The 18,413-nt window shown below is 40.3% G+C and overlaps 1 protein-coding gene across 13 annotated transcripts in view; it reads left to right on the plus strand.

The window, feature by feature from the left end:
* The first annotated feature begins 688 nt into the window (after nt 1-688).
* LOC133387928 (hornerin-like) overlaps nt 689-18,413 on the plus strand; it is a 107,432-nt gene continuing 89,707 nt past the window's right edge. For 12 of the 13 annotated variants that reach the window (XM_061633791.1, XM_061633798.1, XM_061633800.1 and 9 more), the window contains exons 1-4: nt 3,361-3,466; nt 11,821-12,016; nt 14,386-14,522; nt 16,996-17,084. In XM_061633791.1, the coding sequence (XP_061489775.1) occupies nt 11,821-12,016; nt 14,386-14,522; nt 16,996-17,084 (422 nt within the window). In that variant the 5' untranslated portion in view covers nt 3,361-3,466. Of the gene's footprint in view, nt 824-3,360; nt 3,467-11,820; nt 12,017-14,385; nt 14,523-16,995; nt 17,085-18,413 lie in introns of those variants that run through there. The other variant, XM_061633792.1, reaches the window with a different exon arrangement.

Consider the following 18,413-nt stretch of genomic DNA (forward strand, 5'->3'; position numbering starts at 1 on the left):
AGAAGAGTATCCGTGAGGATTTCCCTTTATCTAATTATTTTTAACTACTTAGGCTTGTAAGATGACTCCTAATGGTATGTTGTACTGTATTTGAATTGTATTGTATATTTTTGTGATTTATTTATTTCTTGGATAGTTTTTGGGGTTTTGCTTGGTATATTTTGATGTTTCTTTTTCTACTGTGATTTTTGATATTATTATTATTATTATTATTATTATTATTATTATTATTATTATTTCTACCCTGCCTTTTGGCCAAAGGCCCTCAAGGCAGCTTACAAAAAAAATAGGCACAAGCATAAAAATACATCAATGAAGGCAATACAATTTACAAAAATTAAATAACAAATATCATTATTAAAAAAAACAGCGATTACAACTTACACCCCTGCAGATGTTGCTGGACTGGATTGGATGTATGCATTGTCACAATATATGTTTTTGAGTTTTTTTTGTAAGTTGCTTTGAATTTAGTTCTCAAAAAAGGGACTAAAAATATCATTAATAATAAAAAATACTGTAAAGATACAATAAAACACAGTTGAATAGTATAGCATATTCAGTTATTAATTTCAGGTGGAGAGTTAATCACATGCGTACCTCTGCTCCATTTAAATGAACAGGATGTTTGACTCTGGCCAGCTTGAGGCCACCGAGTCCCCTGTAGACTGCTGCTCTGCAATTAAGGATACAGAATCAGAATTCAAGAAAGGCACTGCTTCTAACAGAAATGAAATACCACCAGTTGGACACTCTGTAGGGCACAAAGTGCGTAATTGCTTTGATTTGTACAATAGCCGGTGCAAAAGGATATCGGCCTCAGGTACTACTGCAATAAAATGCATAATAGCAGTTAATAATAAGTTCCTCTGAGTCAAACAAAGGGAAGAAAAAGGCTGTAGTGAAGCATTTGACTTAGAGGTGCTGACATCGCCAAAAAACCTTAACTGCCCAAGGCCTCACCCAGGTGCCTCATCAATGTCACAGCAAACAGGAATGCACCTTCAATCTCCCAACACCTTCCTTTAACACCTCCTTTGGTGATAATGACAGTGGTGCCAGCAATACAATGATGTACTGTGTTGTCATGACATGTTTAGTTTAATAATTTTGTAGTGTGATGGTATAATTGTTCAAAACTCCCGGGAACTCAGTATTGAAGATGCATTATACTGTTTTTTCAAGCTACATCAGCACCTTACATTTAAAGCACTATTATACCACTTTAACTGCCATGGCTTTTCCCAAAGAATCATGGGAAGTACAGTTTGTGAAGGGTGCTGAGAGTTGTTAGGAGACCCCTATTCCCCTCACAGAGGTACAATTCCCAGTTCCCTGGGAAAAGGGATTGACTGTTAAACCACTCTGGTGAGGGAGAGTGGGCATAATTCAACCAAATGACTCTCTTCCCCAAGCAGTTTATTGGCAGGTTTCAACCTTCTTTTAGCACCAGAGCTTGAATTACAAGGCACCAGACAGGACCTAGCCCCTGAACTCTGTAATGGTCTCCTTAGCTATTGTTTTAAGAAGGTAATGAGGAGAAGCATGTTTTGGCAACAAAGCGGTTGTGTGCGCGTTAGGGTTGCCAGGTTCAGGGCCTGATCCTGATCCTGTATCTTTAGGAGAAGAGAAAGTCAGCCAAGTGCAGGTGTTCTTGCAACACTGTAATGGGAAAACCCACAAGGTGGAATTCTCCTTCCCCCCTGCACACCTTTTAAAGAGACAGAAGAACTCTTGGAGGCTTAATTTGAGTACGGCTACTCATACACAGCCCCAGCTGCTGTATTGGTCTGGTAGGGAATCTTATATAAAGCACCCATTTACACCTGCGATTCCCCATCCAGCCAGGGATTCACATGTGTTTAGTAGGAACAGTACTGGTTTTGCAAGGAACAATAGATATATGGATTCTGAATGCAGGAAAGTGAATCTTTGCTAATAAATGGGTTTGGCTGTTGGAAACAAACTTTTCCATGAATGAAGAATATTCAAAAGGATTGGATGGTGTTTTGGGGAGATTGCTTGTTTTGTGGGTTGCTTGTTTTTTGGCCAGCTTATTTTGAAACTGCAGGTTGATCTGGTATCTTTGAATACTTAACTAATTGCTATCTCTACATTTTTCTTCCCAGCTGTATCTTATTTCTCTGAACTATACACCTATTTGTTTTTACAATTTTTAGAATACATAAGTTGATATTTTTTGGGCGGGTGGAGGGGTATACTTTCTTATTGTTCATTGTTATTTTTTTCAACAACTTGTTGCAGTTTTTTCACAAAGTGAATATAGTTTTTAAAAAAATCATTTACTACTCTTGCAATAAAAAATAATGTGGTATATTCCTCAGAGTCATATTGGCCTACTTCACACATCACTTTAAACCATAGTTAAGCGTAATAGTTTAAATGTGAACATGCAGTGTGCTGGTGCATCATGGCCGCTTCAGTTCTGTCGGGAGCCAAGCCATGGTTTGGTTTAATGTTACATTAGAACCTGAACTTGTGGTTTGACTCTCTCCCCAAAAACCATGAGCTGTGACCAAGGTATGTTCTTGGATTACTGTTTGTGGTTTGTTGGGGGGGGGGGAACAAACCATGAGCCATTACATTTGGATGAAATGCTAAACTAAACCATGGCTTAGTTCCTGGCAGCACTATAGCAATAGAAGCAGGGGAGAAGTGAAGCTACCACATTATAAGCTCTATGCCCCAGCATGCTGTGTATTCATTTTTAAATCATAGTTAACCTTAATTTTGGTTGAAAGTGATTTGCAAACCACTGTCTGCAGACCCCTAGTTCTGGAAAAAAATGTTTTAAAGTTGCTAGGTCCCTACCACTTTAGTCTGTAAATATTAATTAGCTTTATTTCCTTTCATACCCTGCACCAAGACACCTGAAGTAGCTTTGTGTCATATAAGCAGTTTGATATAAGCATAGATCATAACTTAGAAACTAGAAAGTGGGGAGCAGAAATGTATTCTAGCATTTACTTCACTATAATGCTACTTCGCTTCACTTCCCAGTAACACAGTAGTAACAGTAAGATGCTTAGAGATGAAAGTTGAGAAGTAGTTGTCACTTGAGATTCCAGCAAAATGTTCAAATTCTTGGTTGCTTTGCTTCTGTCGATTTCCTACTGGAAATGTTGACTGAAAACCAACCTCATCCTAGGCTCCATTTTTAAGTCTACCAGTTTCAACCCAGGTGGTTTTAAGGTCAATGGAGGCATGACTCATGAACAGTATGAGTGCTATGCAGGATTTCACCTGTTATGTCCTAATATATGAGGAGGAGATGCCAGTGCCACTGATTGGCTGATTTCCTTTCTCCACCCTGCCAGTGATTGGTGGATCCTCCCACCTCCCCTTAGCTTTCTACAGTTCTTTGCTAAGGCTGTTGCACTCCGGGACACTTGCTGCACACTGACCACAGGGGTTGCTCACAGCTGATCAGGACTCCAGAAACAAGGTGTGTTGGCTGGAATTTTGTGGGAGGAGAGGGTGAGGAGGCACAGTTTCAGCTGCTCACCTTTGGTTTCCTATAGCACTGCAGTTTGCTTAATGGATATTCTACAGTGATCCCATTTATAAAGGGAAGGATTGTGATATGTTAGGAAATATTAAAGTTGGATGGAAACCTGACTGTTTTCTGTGCCCTGAAATATACATTCAGTTAGGACAGTGCTGAAAATCAAAAGAAGCAGAGTGTGTATGTGTGTGTGTTTTAGTGTGATTTTATTTAGGTGTTCCACTTTGGGATGAAATTATCCAATACTTGCAGCTAACACTCCTAACAATCTTGTATATCTAAGGACATGAAGTCATTCTAAATGATAAGTGGGTGGATGTCTAGGATAAATGATTTGGCAGTGCTGTGGTTGAAGGCAAGAAAGCTCATACAGTATTTTCAAGTCAAGGACAAAATGTAGGATGAAGCTTGCTGCTTTTGCGGAGGCAAAAGCAATGTCTGTATTCTCTCCTTTCCCAATCTTTCTTTCTGAGATACAGGATAAATCTATCTCCATGTGAATGTCACCCATTTCCAGTTGGCTAATATTTATGTTCAACAGCGGGTATAGCACAGTGGGGAGGAGTGCCTGGCTGGGAGTCCAGAGTCTGTGAGTTCAAATCCCCACTCGTGTCTCCTGGCTGTCAAGGGCCAGCTAAAGATCACCCCCACAGCAAGTGGCTCAGGGGTTACGTGCCCTGCTACCTGTGCAGCCGTGGGCAAGCTGCATAGTCCCAAGGAGCTCAGTTGCCCCCCAGCTGGCAGTTGCGGACAAGGAAGGGGCTGGCTTGTGCAGCTGTGGCAAGCTGAGCAGGCCCTAGCCAGCTAGGGAGGACTAGCCTCAGAGGGAGGCAATGGTAAACTCCCTCTGAATACCACTTACCATGAAATCCCTATTCATAGGGTCGCCATAAGTTGGGATCAACTTGAAGGCAATCCATTTCCATTTTTCAATATTTATGTTCAGGCCTAAATCAAAAAAGTCCAAAATGAGCTTTTACTTGCGAATGTCCTTTGTAAGATTGTGCAAAGGATATACATGGTATCTATGTGCCAGATTATTTTTATAGTGGAAGAATGTCATCGTTTGTGGATTTCTTCCAGCTGTGTGTTGTCTGTGCAAACGGCAGGTGAAGTAGTAGAACTTCAGAATGTGTGTGGAAGAATTGCATGGCTGAGTACTTCCCACAAGGGTGGTGATGGGCAATCACTGCGTGCAAAATTAAAATATCAGGGAGAAGGCTTGGCTTTCATTCTTTCCCCTAACATCTGCTCCTGAGTGCCCAATGTTTGTTTTACATGTGGAGGAGCATTCAGTCCTGACATTCCCTACCTGCAATTTGAAGCAGATCATTCACTCTAGATCTAGACAAGTTTTACCACCTGATCTGTTATTTGTGCAGACCAGCGTTGCCAAGACACATGGGAATTCTCATAGCTCCTTATAGCCCCCTTTCATATTCCCAGTGGAGGCTGGTGGCTCCAATGTCAGTGGGGGAGTGAATCTGCTCCGGGTTTTCATCTAAACTTTCAAGGAGCTGTCCAAGGTGCCTTGGACATCAGCCTCCACCGCATATTCCTATGAGCAAAACACATGAGAATTTGGGGTTCCTTAGTATAGCTTTCATTTTGACTGTGTTGGCAGTTCCCAGCATGGCCAGCAATCTGATGAGAAAGTGGGAATGGAGAATGTGGTGGGAGTCTGGAGAGAAGACAGGTTGACTCTGTTTGTCTGCTGTTGTTGTTCCAGCCAGGGGTGCTGTGACTTTCAAAAGAGAATTCTGGTTTTGTATTTCCTCCCCTGCTTGTAGCACCTCCTTGGGCAGCATTACTGAAGAAATAGAATGGGCTGGAAAAGTCTGCAAGGAAGCATATGGGGAAAGGGGAAGAGACTAATAGCACCACATAGCTTTCAATAAGGCTAGGCAAGGAGGACAACTGATATTCCTAACCCCCTTGGTGCATGAGGTGAGATGATGAAATTGCAGAAGGATATAGCAGCCAGCCCATGATACATCTAGGCATTATTTTCCTGAGGTGAAGTGGCTTCTGGTGCTGCTGTGAGGAAGAAGGGCGGGAGCGCAGGAGGAAGGTCCCCCTGCAAGAGTTGTGGGGTGGGAAGACAAAGAATTTTGAGGCTCTGGAGTTGAGAGTGGTATAAACTGGGTGTGAGTCTAGCAAAGACAATCCAAAGGCCAGTGGGATCTCAGATGTCCTCCAGCTGACCTGTTTATTCATCCTGTGGAGGTTATACAATGTCCGCTCTTAACTGAGCATTCACTCTTATTTATTTATTTAATTTATTTATTACATTTATATACCGCCCCATAGCTGAAGCTCTCTGGGTGGTTTACAGCAATTTCCCATCTTGCCATTATGTTTTTTGTTTATTTAGTTTTGTGATCCAATGCATTTATCAGATTTTACTCATATAAGCCACTTCAGGGCCCTCTTTGATGGTGAAAAATGAAGTATACTTAATTAAAAATTATCACCAGGTACCCAACCCCCTCCAACTAGTATGGGACTGCAAACAGTTGCACTTGACATAGCTCAGTGGTAGAGTGGGTGCTTTACAAGCCCAAGATCCTAAGTTAAACATTGTTGGGCAATGGGTGGTGTTGAATAGACAGGCCTTCGTTTGTTTGTGGGAAAAATGAGCATTCATCAAGGTTTGTTAATTAGCATTCATCCTGGTTTGTTTGTATGTCTTCCTATCCATCCATCGTTATTCTATACTTTTTTGTGCATTTCCCTGTCACTTTCCTAGCCACAAAAAGCCTGTGTGTGTTTTTAAGGGCACCAGGCAGTTTTAATCCACTTTAATTTATGCAAGCCTAAATTTCCGGTATGCGACTGAATTCCTCCCGCAAACCAGTGACAGTCTAGAGATCTCTGTTTTAAGACATTTATTGTGGTATAAGCTTTTGAGGTATACAGTCATCTTCATCAGATTCTTTAAACAGTCTGGAAAGTTGCTAGGCATGTGGATTTCTGTAGTGTTCAAATTTGCATAGGGGAATGGTTCTTGTTGATGTGGACTCTCTGTTCCTGATTTGTAGAATTCCATTTGGCCAAACCGTCATGCACTGATCCAACTCTCTTAGCTTGCATATGTGACTCTCCCTTTCATTTCTAGTACCACACTGGGTAGATTGAGCAATGACTCTTCCTCCAGTCCAGCCCATGGCATGACAGAGACCTAGTGAAAAAAGTTTCCCCCTGCCCCACCCAACCCATTTACATTCCTTTTGTCATCACATGTCCCTGTGCGGATGGAAGGTGGAAGTGCCACCTACGCACATAAAATGCAACAAACGTAAGCTAAAATTGTGTCATTGATCACCAGATTTTTAAAAGGAAATAAACTGTGCAATTTTAGCAAAAGCATGTTGGATCTGATGCATATAGGCAGCATTTACATGTTCCATTCCTGCTTGGATATGAACATCAGAAGCTCATTTGATCCAGTGCACAATAGGGTCATCACACATTATGCTGAGGCAAACTCAAGTTTGCTCAAAGTGAATGCTCAACAGTGAGCTGTGTCGCCAATTACTGCCCCCTAATGAATGTACACATGTCTGTTACATTTACTGTTTCCATTGTCATGCATAACATCTTAGAAATATACACCTCCCCCCAAAAAGCAAAGTGTGAAGTGGCCGTTTCAGCTTGTGATGAGGGATGCTGATTTAGCTCCTTCATTTGCAGATCAGGAAGGAAGAAAGGAAAACGTTCAGGATAGAATTATTTTGAAGCTGCCTTTCCCAAACCTAATTTAAATGCAGCATTTCAGAACAGAGCAGCTCATTACTGATGTTATGAGTCAGAGAGAAAGATCTCAACGACACAGAGGCTAGCTCATACGAAATCACTATTTATCACAGCGCTTAAAAGAACAGCACCCACATGCTCTACTTAAATTTTAATTAGAGGTTGGTCAAGTCAATATACCCACAGGAAAGTGAGCGACCACACCTACCACGCTGATACATAAACATAAACCCATGTGAAGAATCACATGTGAATGATACTTCCCTTGGCAGCCAAAGGTGAAACAGTCTCCATCCCTTTTGTTTCATAGGGATGATCGTTGTTTCTACAGGTGTCTGATTGCTCAGTACCTTGCATTGATTGTGATAACTGCAAAGCTTACGCAGGTCCTCCTGGCAGTCCCCGTGACATGATTCAGTTCTCATATTTCTGCCAATGCTGTGCCTTGCTTATTTATTTATTGTTTGATTTATATCTCACCCTTCCTCCCAGTAGGAGCCCAGGGCATTCTCAGGGGGGCTTGGTTTCTGTTGTCGCATAAGCTTGTGCACCTAAAATGCAAGACTGGAAACTATTTAGAAAAGTTTCAACAGTCTATGGATCTTGCTTGTTAGTGACTTTGGGATTTGAACTTGCTGAAGTGGTGGTAGCAAGGGATGTGAAGCACAATTCACCCATACTTCTTTGTAATATCCAAAACAGGGCTCAAAAGATGCACCTGATCTCACCTATATCTTTGTACTTGTTAATCAGCCCCACCCCACCCCGCACCACCTGTCACCTGCTAAAGAACAAGTGTGGCTTATTTCTGTTGGTTGATTCATGTATGAATATTCTGTTTTCTGTTTGTGTACTTTGTAAAACAGTATTTTCCACCACTGTGCCCATCTGTGTGTGTGTGTGTTAGGAAGGGGAAAATCTATCAATTTTAGCTCTCTCTCATTTTTCCAATCCTAAATTCAGTTCTCCACATTTCTGCAGCAATGTGCGAATTTTGAAAAAAAATCCTCATGAAAATTCTCCATCTTTTTAGTTCAAATTTCTCCTAATAAACACATTGAAGGCATTTTTGCAAGCAGTTTCTCGTCATATAATGGATTTCTGTATGTTATTTTCACTAATATATTCATCTTTATACACTTTCCCCTATGTATGTTTGTGAACGTTGTTCTGTTGGTGAGCTGCATTGCAAAATTTGAGTAAGTCCAAATTTCAAAGGATGGCTGTGTTTCAGTTCTCATATTGTTTCTGAAAGTGTGAATTTGATAGTTTTAGCTTAAAATGTGTTGTCTATTTCATGGCATTCATCTGATGAGGTAGATTCCTGCCTACAAAACCTCATGCCGTAATGCATTTGTTGATCTTTATGCAACAGATCTCTTGGTAGTTCTTGAGCTGAACATGAGCACTCAAAATCTCTCGCAAGACAGGAAAACACTTGTTTCAGAAATTACAAAAAAAGGAAAAAAGTGTGCAACTCCCCCCCCCAACAAATGATTTCTGTACTCCACTCTTCCCACAATTTGGAACATCAAAACCTGCTTCCATTCAACTATATCATGGAAATCATTTCCAGCCTACTATGGCATAGAAGTCATTGTTGCAGTCTACAGCATTGCCTTTAATGGTGGGTCCAAATTATTGCTAAGGGCCAAAAAAGGATTACATGCTGTTTTGTGATTTTCATAGGATCCATCTGCAAGTGAATTCGTTTCACTCCACTTTACAAATCTTCCCTCACATACATAACTCAAAAGGGTCATGGTAGAACTCAGCACCAACATTGTATCTGGGGCTTAGGGGGCAGTGCTTCCTGTGCAGGTCCTACTAAAAAGCACACAAACCTTTTGCCATGTCGACAGTCAGGGGAATTGACTCAGGCTCCAGTTATGGGCATGTAGCAGGCTTGTAGAGATGCAATGAGTGAGTGCACTTAATGAGTGCATCCAATATACTAAGGGTGCACGAACCTCTTCCTCCATAAAATTGTGTGGATTTGCTCCTAAGGAATCTGCAAAATTGTACTAGAATGCAACAGAATAAATTGCCTTTTAAACAACAACAATTGCATGATGTCATGGCATGGCAGTATTTTTTAAAATATGTTGACAATAAAACTTATTTTTACAGGAAAGAGTCAAGAGAACTGTCCCTCTTCTAGAAGCTAAGGCATCACAAATATAACCAGATACATTGCAGGAAGATAAAGTCTTCTTTTTCTTGATCAGTCTTCCACCTTTTACAATTTGTGCCTACAGAACTCGCCTCCTTTTTCATGAATAGTTAAGAGCTTAATTACACAGAATATTAACAACATGATTAGCAATCACATCATTTAAAAACAAATTAAATACCAGGTGCAACCCTCTCCTGATTATTATCAAGACTGCAGCTCATGGTGAGTGAAAGTTTAAGCCAGACTTAGGAAACTTGCGGCCCTTTAGATGTTGCTGCACTACAAATTCCATCATCCATGATCATTGGCTGTCCTGGCTAAGGCTGATGGGAGTTGGAGTCAAACAACATCGGGGGGGGTTGACTCCATACCCCTGGTTTAAGCTTTCCCTCTTCAGAACTAATCTCTGTGGAAACCCCCTTCCTGGCATGGCAATTGGAATTAGGAAGAAAAATCAAATTGGCACATTAATATCCAGTACTATTACCACCTGACATGGAGGCTGGAGTCACAACAGGAACTGAACGAGAAAGTTTCACCGGTGCCAGTCAATGAGCTGGAAAGGGAACTGTCGCAACAAAGGTCCAGAGGAGATTGAGAGACTTATACAGCCACTCCTCCTCTATCTGGTCCTCTGTTGGATCATTGCTTGTACCAGGGTCTTTTCCCTCCTCCAAAGAGAGCTAGTGTGATGTAGTGGTTAGAGTGTTGGACTAGGACCTGGGAGACCAGGGTTCAAACCCCAACCCAGCCATGAAGCTCACTCGGTGACTTCGGGCCAATCGCCATCTCTCAGTCTAATCTACTTCACAGGGTTGTTGTGAAGATAAAATGGGGAGGGGGAGAATAATATATGCTGCCTTGAGCTCCAGGGGGGACAGGAAATAGCATGCTATGCTGAATATGAGTTTGTAATAATGGGAAGAAATTCATATGCCCAGAGTAGAATAATATTTGAATCAGTGCAGGATCCCACTTGATTTGAGCCTTGACCCTGATACATAATTAAGAAGCAGGCCAAAAATAACCCCCTTCATTCAGTTAAGGTGAAACATCATGTTGTGTTGCTGTCTAAGAATTTATGTTCTACAGATTTTGGTGGTTTCATTGCATGCATGATGCAAAAAGTATTCATGACAGTAGTGATAATTTCTAAAACTGCGTGATTAACAGATTAACTAATATTAACAGAGAGTAACAGATTAACTAAGAGTAACAGATTGACAAAGACTGCGTGATTAAGGCTGAGACAGCAAATCATGAAACTGTAGCAGTCTTTAAAATTTCCTGTCCAGCCTTGCTTAGAAATTCTACAAGGAGCAAAAAGATCCCCACTGTTAACTGTTAAACAGTTGAATCCAAACTGTTCCTTCAGAGAGACTCACTGTTACTTACCGCAAACCCCTTTAAAGGCACGCTCCCAGTGCCAATAAACTGATTGGCACTGAAAGCACGTATTCAAAGGGAAGTTGCTGTAACTGCCAATCTGCTGATCTTCTGGTCTGGTGGCTGGATCCAGTTTCCATTCTGTAGTCAAACTGCTACTATGTTTGCTGATTTCCCCTCCCCATAATATTTATTCTTAGTTGGCATACTTTAAACTCATTTTTCAGCAGGGATGGGCAAGAAATTTGATTCAGTTGGCATTTCAAGCCAAATCTTGAAATTTACACTTTCCAAAACAATATGAGAACTAATCCAACATGAGAACCGCAACACAGCCAACCTTTGAAATTCACTTATTTCAATTTTGCAGTGCGGTTCTCCAAACAATGTTTACAAAAATGAATACATGAGTAAAAATAACATAAAAATGCATTATATGAAGAGACATTGTTTGCAAAAATGTGTACATTAGTCAAAACTGCCTCCAAAATTGTGTTTATTAGGAGAAATTCACACTAAAATTCTAGAGAATTTTCATGAGGATTTTTTAATACAAAAAGCAAATCACAAATTGTTGTAGAAAAGTGGAGAACTAAATTTATGATTGGAAAAATGAGAAACTCAGAGAACTGAAATGGACAGATCTTTCCATCCCTAGTTTGCTGCTTGTATGATCCTTAGTGACTGTTGTGGTTCTCCCTTTCTGGCTGAGATTTTTTCAAAATTGTTGAAAGCTGATATGCTCTCCAGTCCTACTGAGTCCTTTACTACCGCAAAGCAAATGAAAGATAAAATTGCATTGGCACTTGGTGGGCTACAGATTTACTGTAATGTACCAAAGTGACATCATCTCATACCTTGGCCAAAAAAAGATTGACTGCTACCTGAGTCCTGCAATTTGTGTTTGCTACTGCATCGGTGCTTTGGTCTGTAGAGTTCCACTCACCTGTTTTCTTTTTCTCTGTTTCCCCACAAGATGGAGAGTTACCACATCTTTGCATTTTTGCTCTGTGGAGTCTTCATGTCAAGAGTCTTCAGCCTTCCATATAGAAATTTTTCAATCGATTGTGAACTTCTGTTGCCAGACTACCGAATTGAGCCACAGAAAACTGTATCGCCTTACCATATTTCTGTATCATCAGACGAATATGATCCAGGAAGTGAAATAAAAGGTAAATTACATAAATTTTCTCTCTCTCTCTCTCTCAAATTTATATCCCATGCTTCCTGCTAGAAGGAGCTCATCATTCTTTTTATTCAGATCACCTTCTTGGAAACAACCTGCCCTCTTTCCAAGAAGGTGATTGGCATAAGATAGATGGTGAAGTATGAAAATATAATATATTTTACAAGACCAACGTGTTGGGGGGAATGCAGCATTATTATAGCAAAGCAGACTATAACTGAATTCACGTAAAAGCTTCACCATTTTCCTGCTGTTCCAACAGTGTATTATATCCAGCAATTATATTTTCTCATTCCGCAATGTTAAATTGAAAATACCCCCACATGCCATTATGCTTCTCATAAGCTCATTTCAAAACAAAACCTTACAAAACTTATAGTCCTGAACTCAGAAACACTAGCTTAACAACCGTCTAAGTTTTCATGGCAATACACAAAACAGTCGGAGAGAATTGAGCATTCAAAGTGTAAAAAGAGAGAGAGAAAAACCAGACCCCTTTTGGACTTTTTTCTTTCAGAGTTCTCATAATCAGTTGAAATTCATTAAAAATCTGCCATGTTCACAGAGTACCTGTAATCCTATTACTGACCTTGCCCCATACTCTGACCTTCAATCTTCTGCAGTTTAAAAGTTAAAAAAAATGTCTGGCTGATTTTTAATCAATTTAAGAAATTTTGGCTTGAACTCAATGATAATGTCGGGCATGCTCAGTAAGAACCAACTGTCAGTGTTCTAAAAGCCAGACTCACAGCTGCTGGGCTTGGCTAATCAGGGGGCCACACCCACATCAGACATTGATTTCATGTGAGTCACATGACCCCCAAAGAATCCTGGAAAGTGTAGTTTGTGAAGGGTGCTGAGAGGAGACTCCTATTTCCCTGACAAAACTCCAGTGGCCAGAGTGGTTTAACCATCAGCCACTCTGATGGAAGGTCTGTGAGAGGAACAGGGCATCTCTTAGCAACTATCAGCACCTTTCACTAACTATACTTCCCAGGATTCTTTGGGAGAAGCCATGACTGCCTAAAGTGAAACAGCAGTCTGGTGTGGATGTGGCCAGGGACAGCTTTGGTTTAAATTTGGGTAGGAGGCTACATGAGCCTGCTATAGAACAAAAAGATGGGGGAAATGCTGAAAAGCAATGATCCTGTTCACAATGTTTTCCTTTTGGAAAGGAAAGGGGCTTCCCCTCTGCCCAGTGCCCACTCACCCACCCAGTCTCCTCCCCTCCCCTTCCTGCCATCCCCCAGTTTCACCTATCCTAAGTATGATTGCACAGGAGTAAATCCCACTGAACTCAAAAATCATGCAAATGATCAAAACTGTCCTTCCCTCCTCATTCCTCCTATCCCGTCCCTTTTGCCCCTTCCCTCTCCCTTCCTTCACCCCTCCCTTCCCCTCCCCCATCTCCTTCCAATCCCCTCCTTCCCCCTCCTCCTCCTTTCCCTCCCTTCCACCCTCCCCCCCAAATTCTTCCAAGCTACACAGGAAGTGAATTGGACTGTGAAAGACCCAAATTGTGTTTGCATTTTGACAAATTTGTAGGGTACTACAATATCTCAGAGAGGAAGTCAGGTCTCCTGCTCCCCTGGTACATTCACTATAGCTGCCCAATTTCCCTGCTTTTTAAAGTTTGATAGAAATATCTGTGGGCTATAGGTACATTCTTAAACCGCAAGGTTTTTTCCTATTAGTGAATACATGATGGCTATTATTGGGATGCTTCTTTAAAATGACTGCTTTAAATTACTTCTGATAATGCTTGTATTCATATTCACACTCAGCTGCTGATGTGCTGTGGCACACCTTGTGGAGCAGGGAATTTTCTCCATGCCATCAATCTTTTTGCCAGAATGGAATCTTGAGCATGTAGCTGCACATGGGATCCCTAACTTCAAAACCATGAAATACTTTGGGTGGTATTCAACAAACTCCTTGTGCTAGTGGAATAACTTCAGCTAGCACAAGGGGATTTCCACCCTCTCCTTACCCTGCACACATCCTACACCATCCCCACATCTGGTCTGGATGGTTGGGGGGAAACCCAGAACAGATTTAGGGGACGTGCAGGGGGAGGGGGAAGGAAAAGCATTCAATTGTGGAAGGAAACATCCTTGTACTGAGTGCTACATTTAATATAATCCATTGGATGCCCCCTATTTCTGCTTTTAATAGGAATATCATGAATTTAGTGACAACATCTAAAAATGTCCCACATTACTGAAATTAAAGCAATGAGGAGAGGCCTAAGTAAAGGATAGGGTGACTCAGTGCATCTATTATTGCTAACACTATTGACAACACAGTATACAAAATGTATAGCACTTATGATTCTCATATTGTCTGTTTCTGCAGTGAACATAGAAGGATCATCAGATGCTGGGTTTAAATGGTTTATGCTACAGGCCCGAGACATTGATGAACACATCCCTGTTGGTTCATTTCAAATCACAGATCCAAATACACAAACCTATGACTGTTACAACATGTCGGTATGTCTTTATTCCTTCAGCTTGGTTATTTCACATGGTTGAATTTGTTGATTCCATCTGGAAGAAATCTACCTGGTACATTAGATGGGATACTGCATGATAGAGGATTCTTATAATGCATGGGGGGGGGATCCCTGTCTGAAGAAATTATTATTCTATTCAGGCAGAAAAATAGATTAAAGCAAAACTGTAATTACTACCCTTAGGAAAATGTATATAGTGCTGCTTCAGTTGATAACTTTTGTAGTGAAGTAATGGTAGAATCCCTGTTGAAGGAGGTTGCCTGAAGAAATCCAAAATGAGATAGAAATAGTCAATAGACATGTAGATGGAGTGATCCCGTAGATCTCATATGTCTGGATTTTCAAGAAAGCTTTTGAAATTGTTGCGACATTGTCAGCAAGCCAAATTTTTATTGCATGCATGCAAAAAAGCATGGTGACCATGGAGTCCATTATGCATTATGTTGTCCCTTGGACAACCCAGTTTATTATACTGAACCAAATGGAACCAGATTGCATGCTGGACATCAAATCAGAGCTGCCTAGAAAAGAGGCAGCCTTTGATTTAATCCTGGTGCCCAGAATCTTCCATGAGATGTAAGTGTTGTTGAAACACATGGGTATAGTGGTTGCAGTGGCATCAGATTCTCTATGTAAGTGGGAAATTGCCTGATCTAATATGGTTATATTTTGAAAGAGGACATTCCTGAAAAATGTGGTGAAATATTGTTAAAAGTTGAAAAAGTATCAGGAGTGTCAAATCTTTACTGGAGGGCATTTAAAACCACTATAATAGAATCTTAGATAAAAAAATATTCTGTGGATTAGGAAAGGTACTTCAAAATGAAGCCCTTCCTAGGGATAGGGGAGAAATGTGGTTCAATTCAGATTTTAATGCAAACCTACCTAGTTTGCAGTTTCCAAAACAATATCTGAACTGAAACACAGCTGTTCTTTGAAATTCACACTTCTCCACATTTCATGAAGCAGTTCTCCAAATAACCAGGGTGTACAAAGATGTGCGAAAAAAACCCAGAAAATGCATTCTAGTAAGGAAAATTGCTGGCAATTGACAGATCCGTCCACCGTAGTCCTGCCTCCCCATCCTTTGAGAATTCTTTGAAAGTGCCAAGAGGTATACAGATGGGGTGTTACGGTAGAACATATATTTGGATTTCCAAGAAAGCTTTTGACAAGATCCCTCTTGAAACAATCTTGGATATACTCAGAGATCATGGGTTGAGAAGATGAGTCCGCACTGCGGCTGATTCGTTAAAGAACAGCAGTAATACACAAATTACTTTCACAACAGCAGGAAATAAGCAGTGGGGTCCCCCAAGAATAAGTATTGGCACTATTGCAATTTAATTTGTTTATCAAACATAATAAGGACATAATGAGAATGTGTTTACAATAGGGAGTGGCATTTCAACAATAGGCATCACCCTCTTCGTATGTGTGTCTATGCAACATATATAGGGAGCCTGCACATGCACAACCCTGCTTAAGCAATTATCAAATGGGGAAATCTGCTCTCACAGGAGCCTGATCTGTACATAGGTATACAAAGCTCTGGGTCATGCAGTGGCTGGGGAAGTCATTTTGTTAACTGTTCACCTGAGCAGAAAGGATAGTTTTGTCGGCAGCAAATCATTAGATTTCATTGAGTATTTCAAGCCCATAGCTTTCTGTTGTATGTGTGCTAGGTATGGCTAAACAGTGATTACCAAAGGCATTAGGACAACTTTAAAAGAATACAAGGCGTGGTGTGATCAAACTGCACCAGTCATTGCCAGAAAGAGTTTATCTTGTGCTGTTTTTGGCATGACCAACTCCCCAAGGGTGCACCACATAATTATCTGCCACATTGCAATAGGTTCTGGGGGATAGTCTCAGTTTGCAGAAGAGCATCTCTGCCTTCCACTGCTTAGGATAGGGGAAAAAATGAATACAGCTCTCTTCATACATGGAACAGGAAAAACGCGATGTAGTCCTAACAGAAAATGAGTCATATTAATTAGATTTCTGTAGAAAATATAATGGGATTATTTTATTATATAATGCTAGCGATGCAGAAAACCATGCTTGAATAGAACATCAAGAGGACTGAATGCCTTCTATTGCTTTTTGCTGGGTTATTATTATTATTATTACATTTATAATAATAAATGTATATCCCACCCTTCCTCCCAAAGGGAGCCCAGGGTGGCAAACAGATGATAACGCACTAAAAACATTTTAAAAATAAAGCACCATAAAAGCATCTTTAAAAACAATTCGAATACAGATCTATTTTTCTTTTCAATATTAATATAGTGCCCATTAACGAAAAATCTCTGGGAGGTTTGCCACAAGTAAATAGGAACGCTGTCTCCAATGTTGCTGTTAAAACACTGCCTTTAAAGAAGCAATTTGAGTAAATGTCTAAAAACAAATGTGCCATGTTCTTATGCCTATCTTTAATTTTTCAGAATTCAGCATTAATTCACAGGGGCTCTGAAGAAAAGCACAATGTAACATCTCTTTGGGTTTCACCTGATGCTAAAAGGGTTCAGTTTATGTAAGTGTATATTAGAAAATATTAAGTGTGATTATGGTTTTCTTTTTCTATGGAATTACTTTTTAAATCCTAAAATTCCTCTAATGCCTACAAACATCCCTTGGTTTTATTTTTCACTCTAGCTTGGTGTTTTCGTTTCAGATTTAATATTACTGTATTGCATGCAGTAAGAGTTGTATTTTTTTCAGTAGACCTACACCTAGGGTGCCATGCAAGCTGCACCTGTTGAAAATCTGTCTTCTATACAACTATTAAAGACTCAGGAGGAGCCCTGTCCTTTTTTCTTATTTCTTTTCATTTGGCCACCCAGTGTGTGACATAGTGATCTTTCTGGTTTACTGGTGTGGTGATTCATTACATATTTACACTTAGGCAATACTCTTTATTAGACCTAACAAAATGTTACAGAATGGTGTGCAAGCTTCTTAAGTTCTCCAGAATTCTTCATCAGCCTAGATCAGAGCTGGGAAAAGTTACTTTTTTGAACTACAACTCCCATCAGCCCCAGCCAGTGCCGTGCTGGCTGGGGCTGATGGGAGTTGTAGTTCAAAAAAGTAACTTTTCCAAGCTCTGGCCTAGATGGTAAACATATCTGGGGAAAGAGGGGGAGGGAAAACATGGCTGATTATGGAGCCATGGATGGAGTCTGCATTAAACCATTCTCATAAGACGAGATGTGAGAGGAGTTTGCAGACATTTAAATGAGGCACTGTTAGGTGCATTGCATGTTTCAAGTTACACTGAGCAGTGCTAGGAAACAGAAAAAATACAATGGTTGATCTCCCAGTTTTGTAAATGTAAAATCCATGATTTACTCATTAATGGTTACTTATGGAGAAATCACTTCTTTTTGCTATTAATTTTACAATGCAGCTCTCAAGCCAAAGAATATGTACGAAAATGTGTATACTAGGGGAAAGCATACTGAAGTATGCATATATTCATGAAAATAGCATTTAAATGGATTGTATTAGGGAATATTACTTGCACAAATTTGTAAATCAGGCAGAATTGCATAAAATATGCATAGTAGGATAAATTTCCACTAAAATGCTGATGGCTTTTCACGAGGACTTAAAAAAAGAAGAATTGCAAATAGGGTTGCCAGGTCAGAAGCATCCCAAACCCTGAGATTTCAGGGGCATGCCCTAGTGATGTTATAGGGGCGGGCCTTAGTGATGTCATTAAGCATGATACATTAAGCATCAGCCATAGTTGCTTGGCGCATACAATTCAAACAAAAACATTTCTCTGATTGAAAATTAAGATAGAAATCTTAGCTAAAAGATGGAGCCTGGGTAGGGAACATTTAATCTAGTTTACTTACTT

The sequence above is a fragment of the Rhineura floridana genome, chromosome 6 (genome assembly GCF_030035675.1).
Source record: "Rhineura floridana isolate rRhiFlo1 chromosome 6, rRhiFlo1.hap2, whole genome shotgun sequence".
NCBI lineage: Eukaryota > Metazoa > Chordata > Lepidosauria > Squamata > Rhineuridae > Rhineura > Rhineura floridana.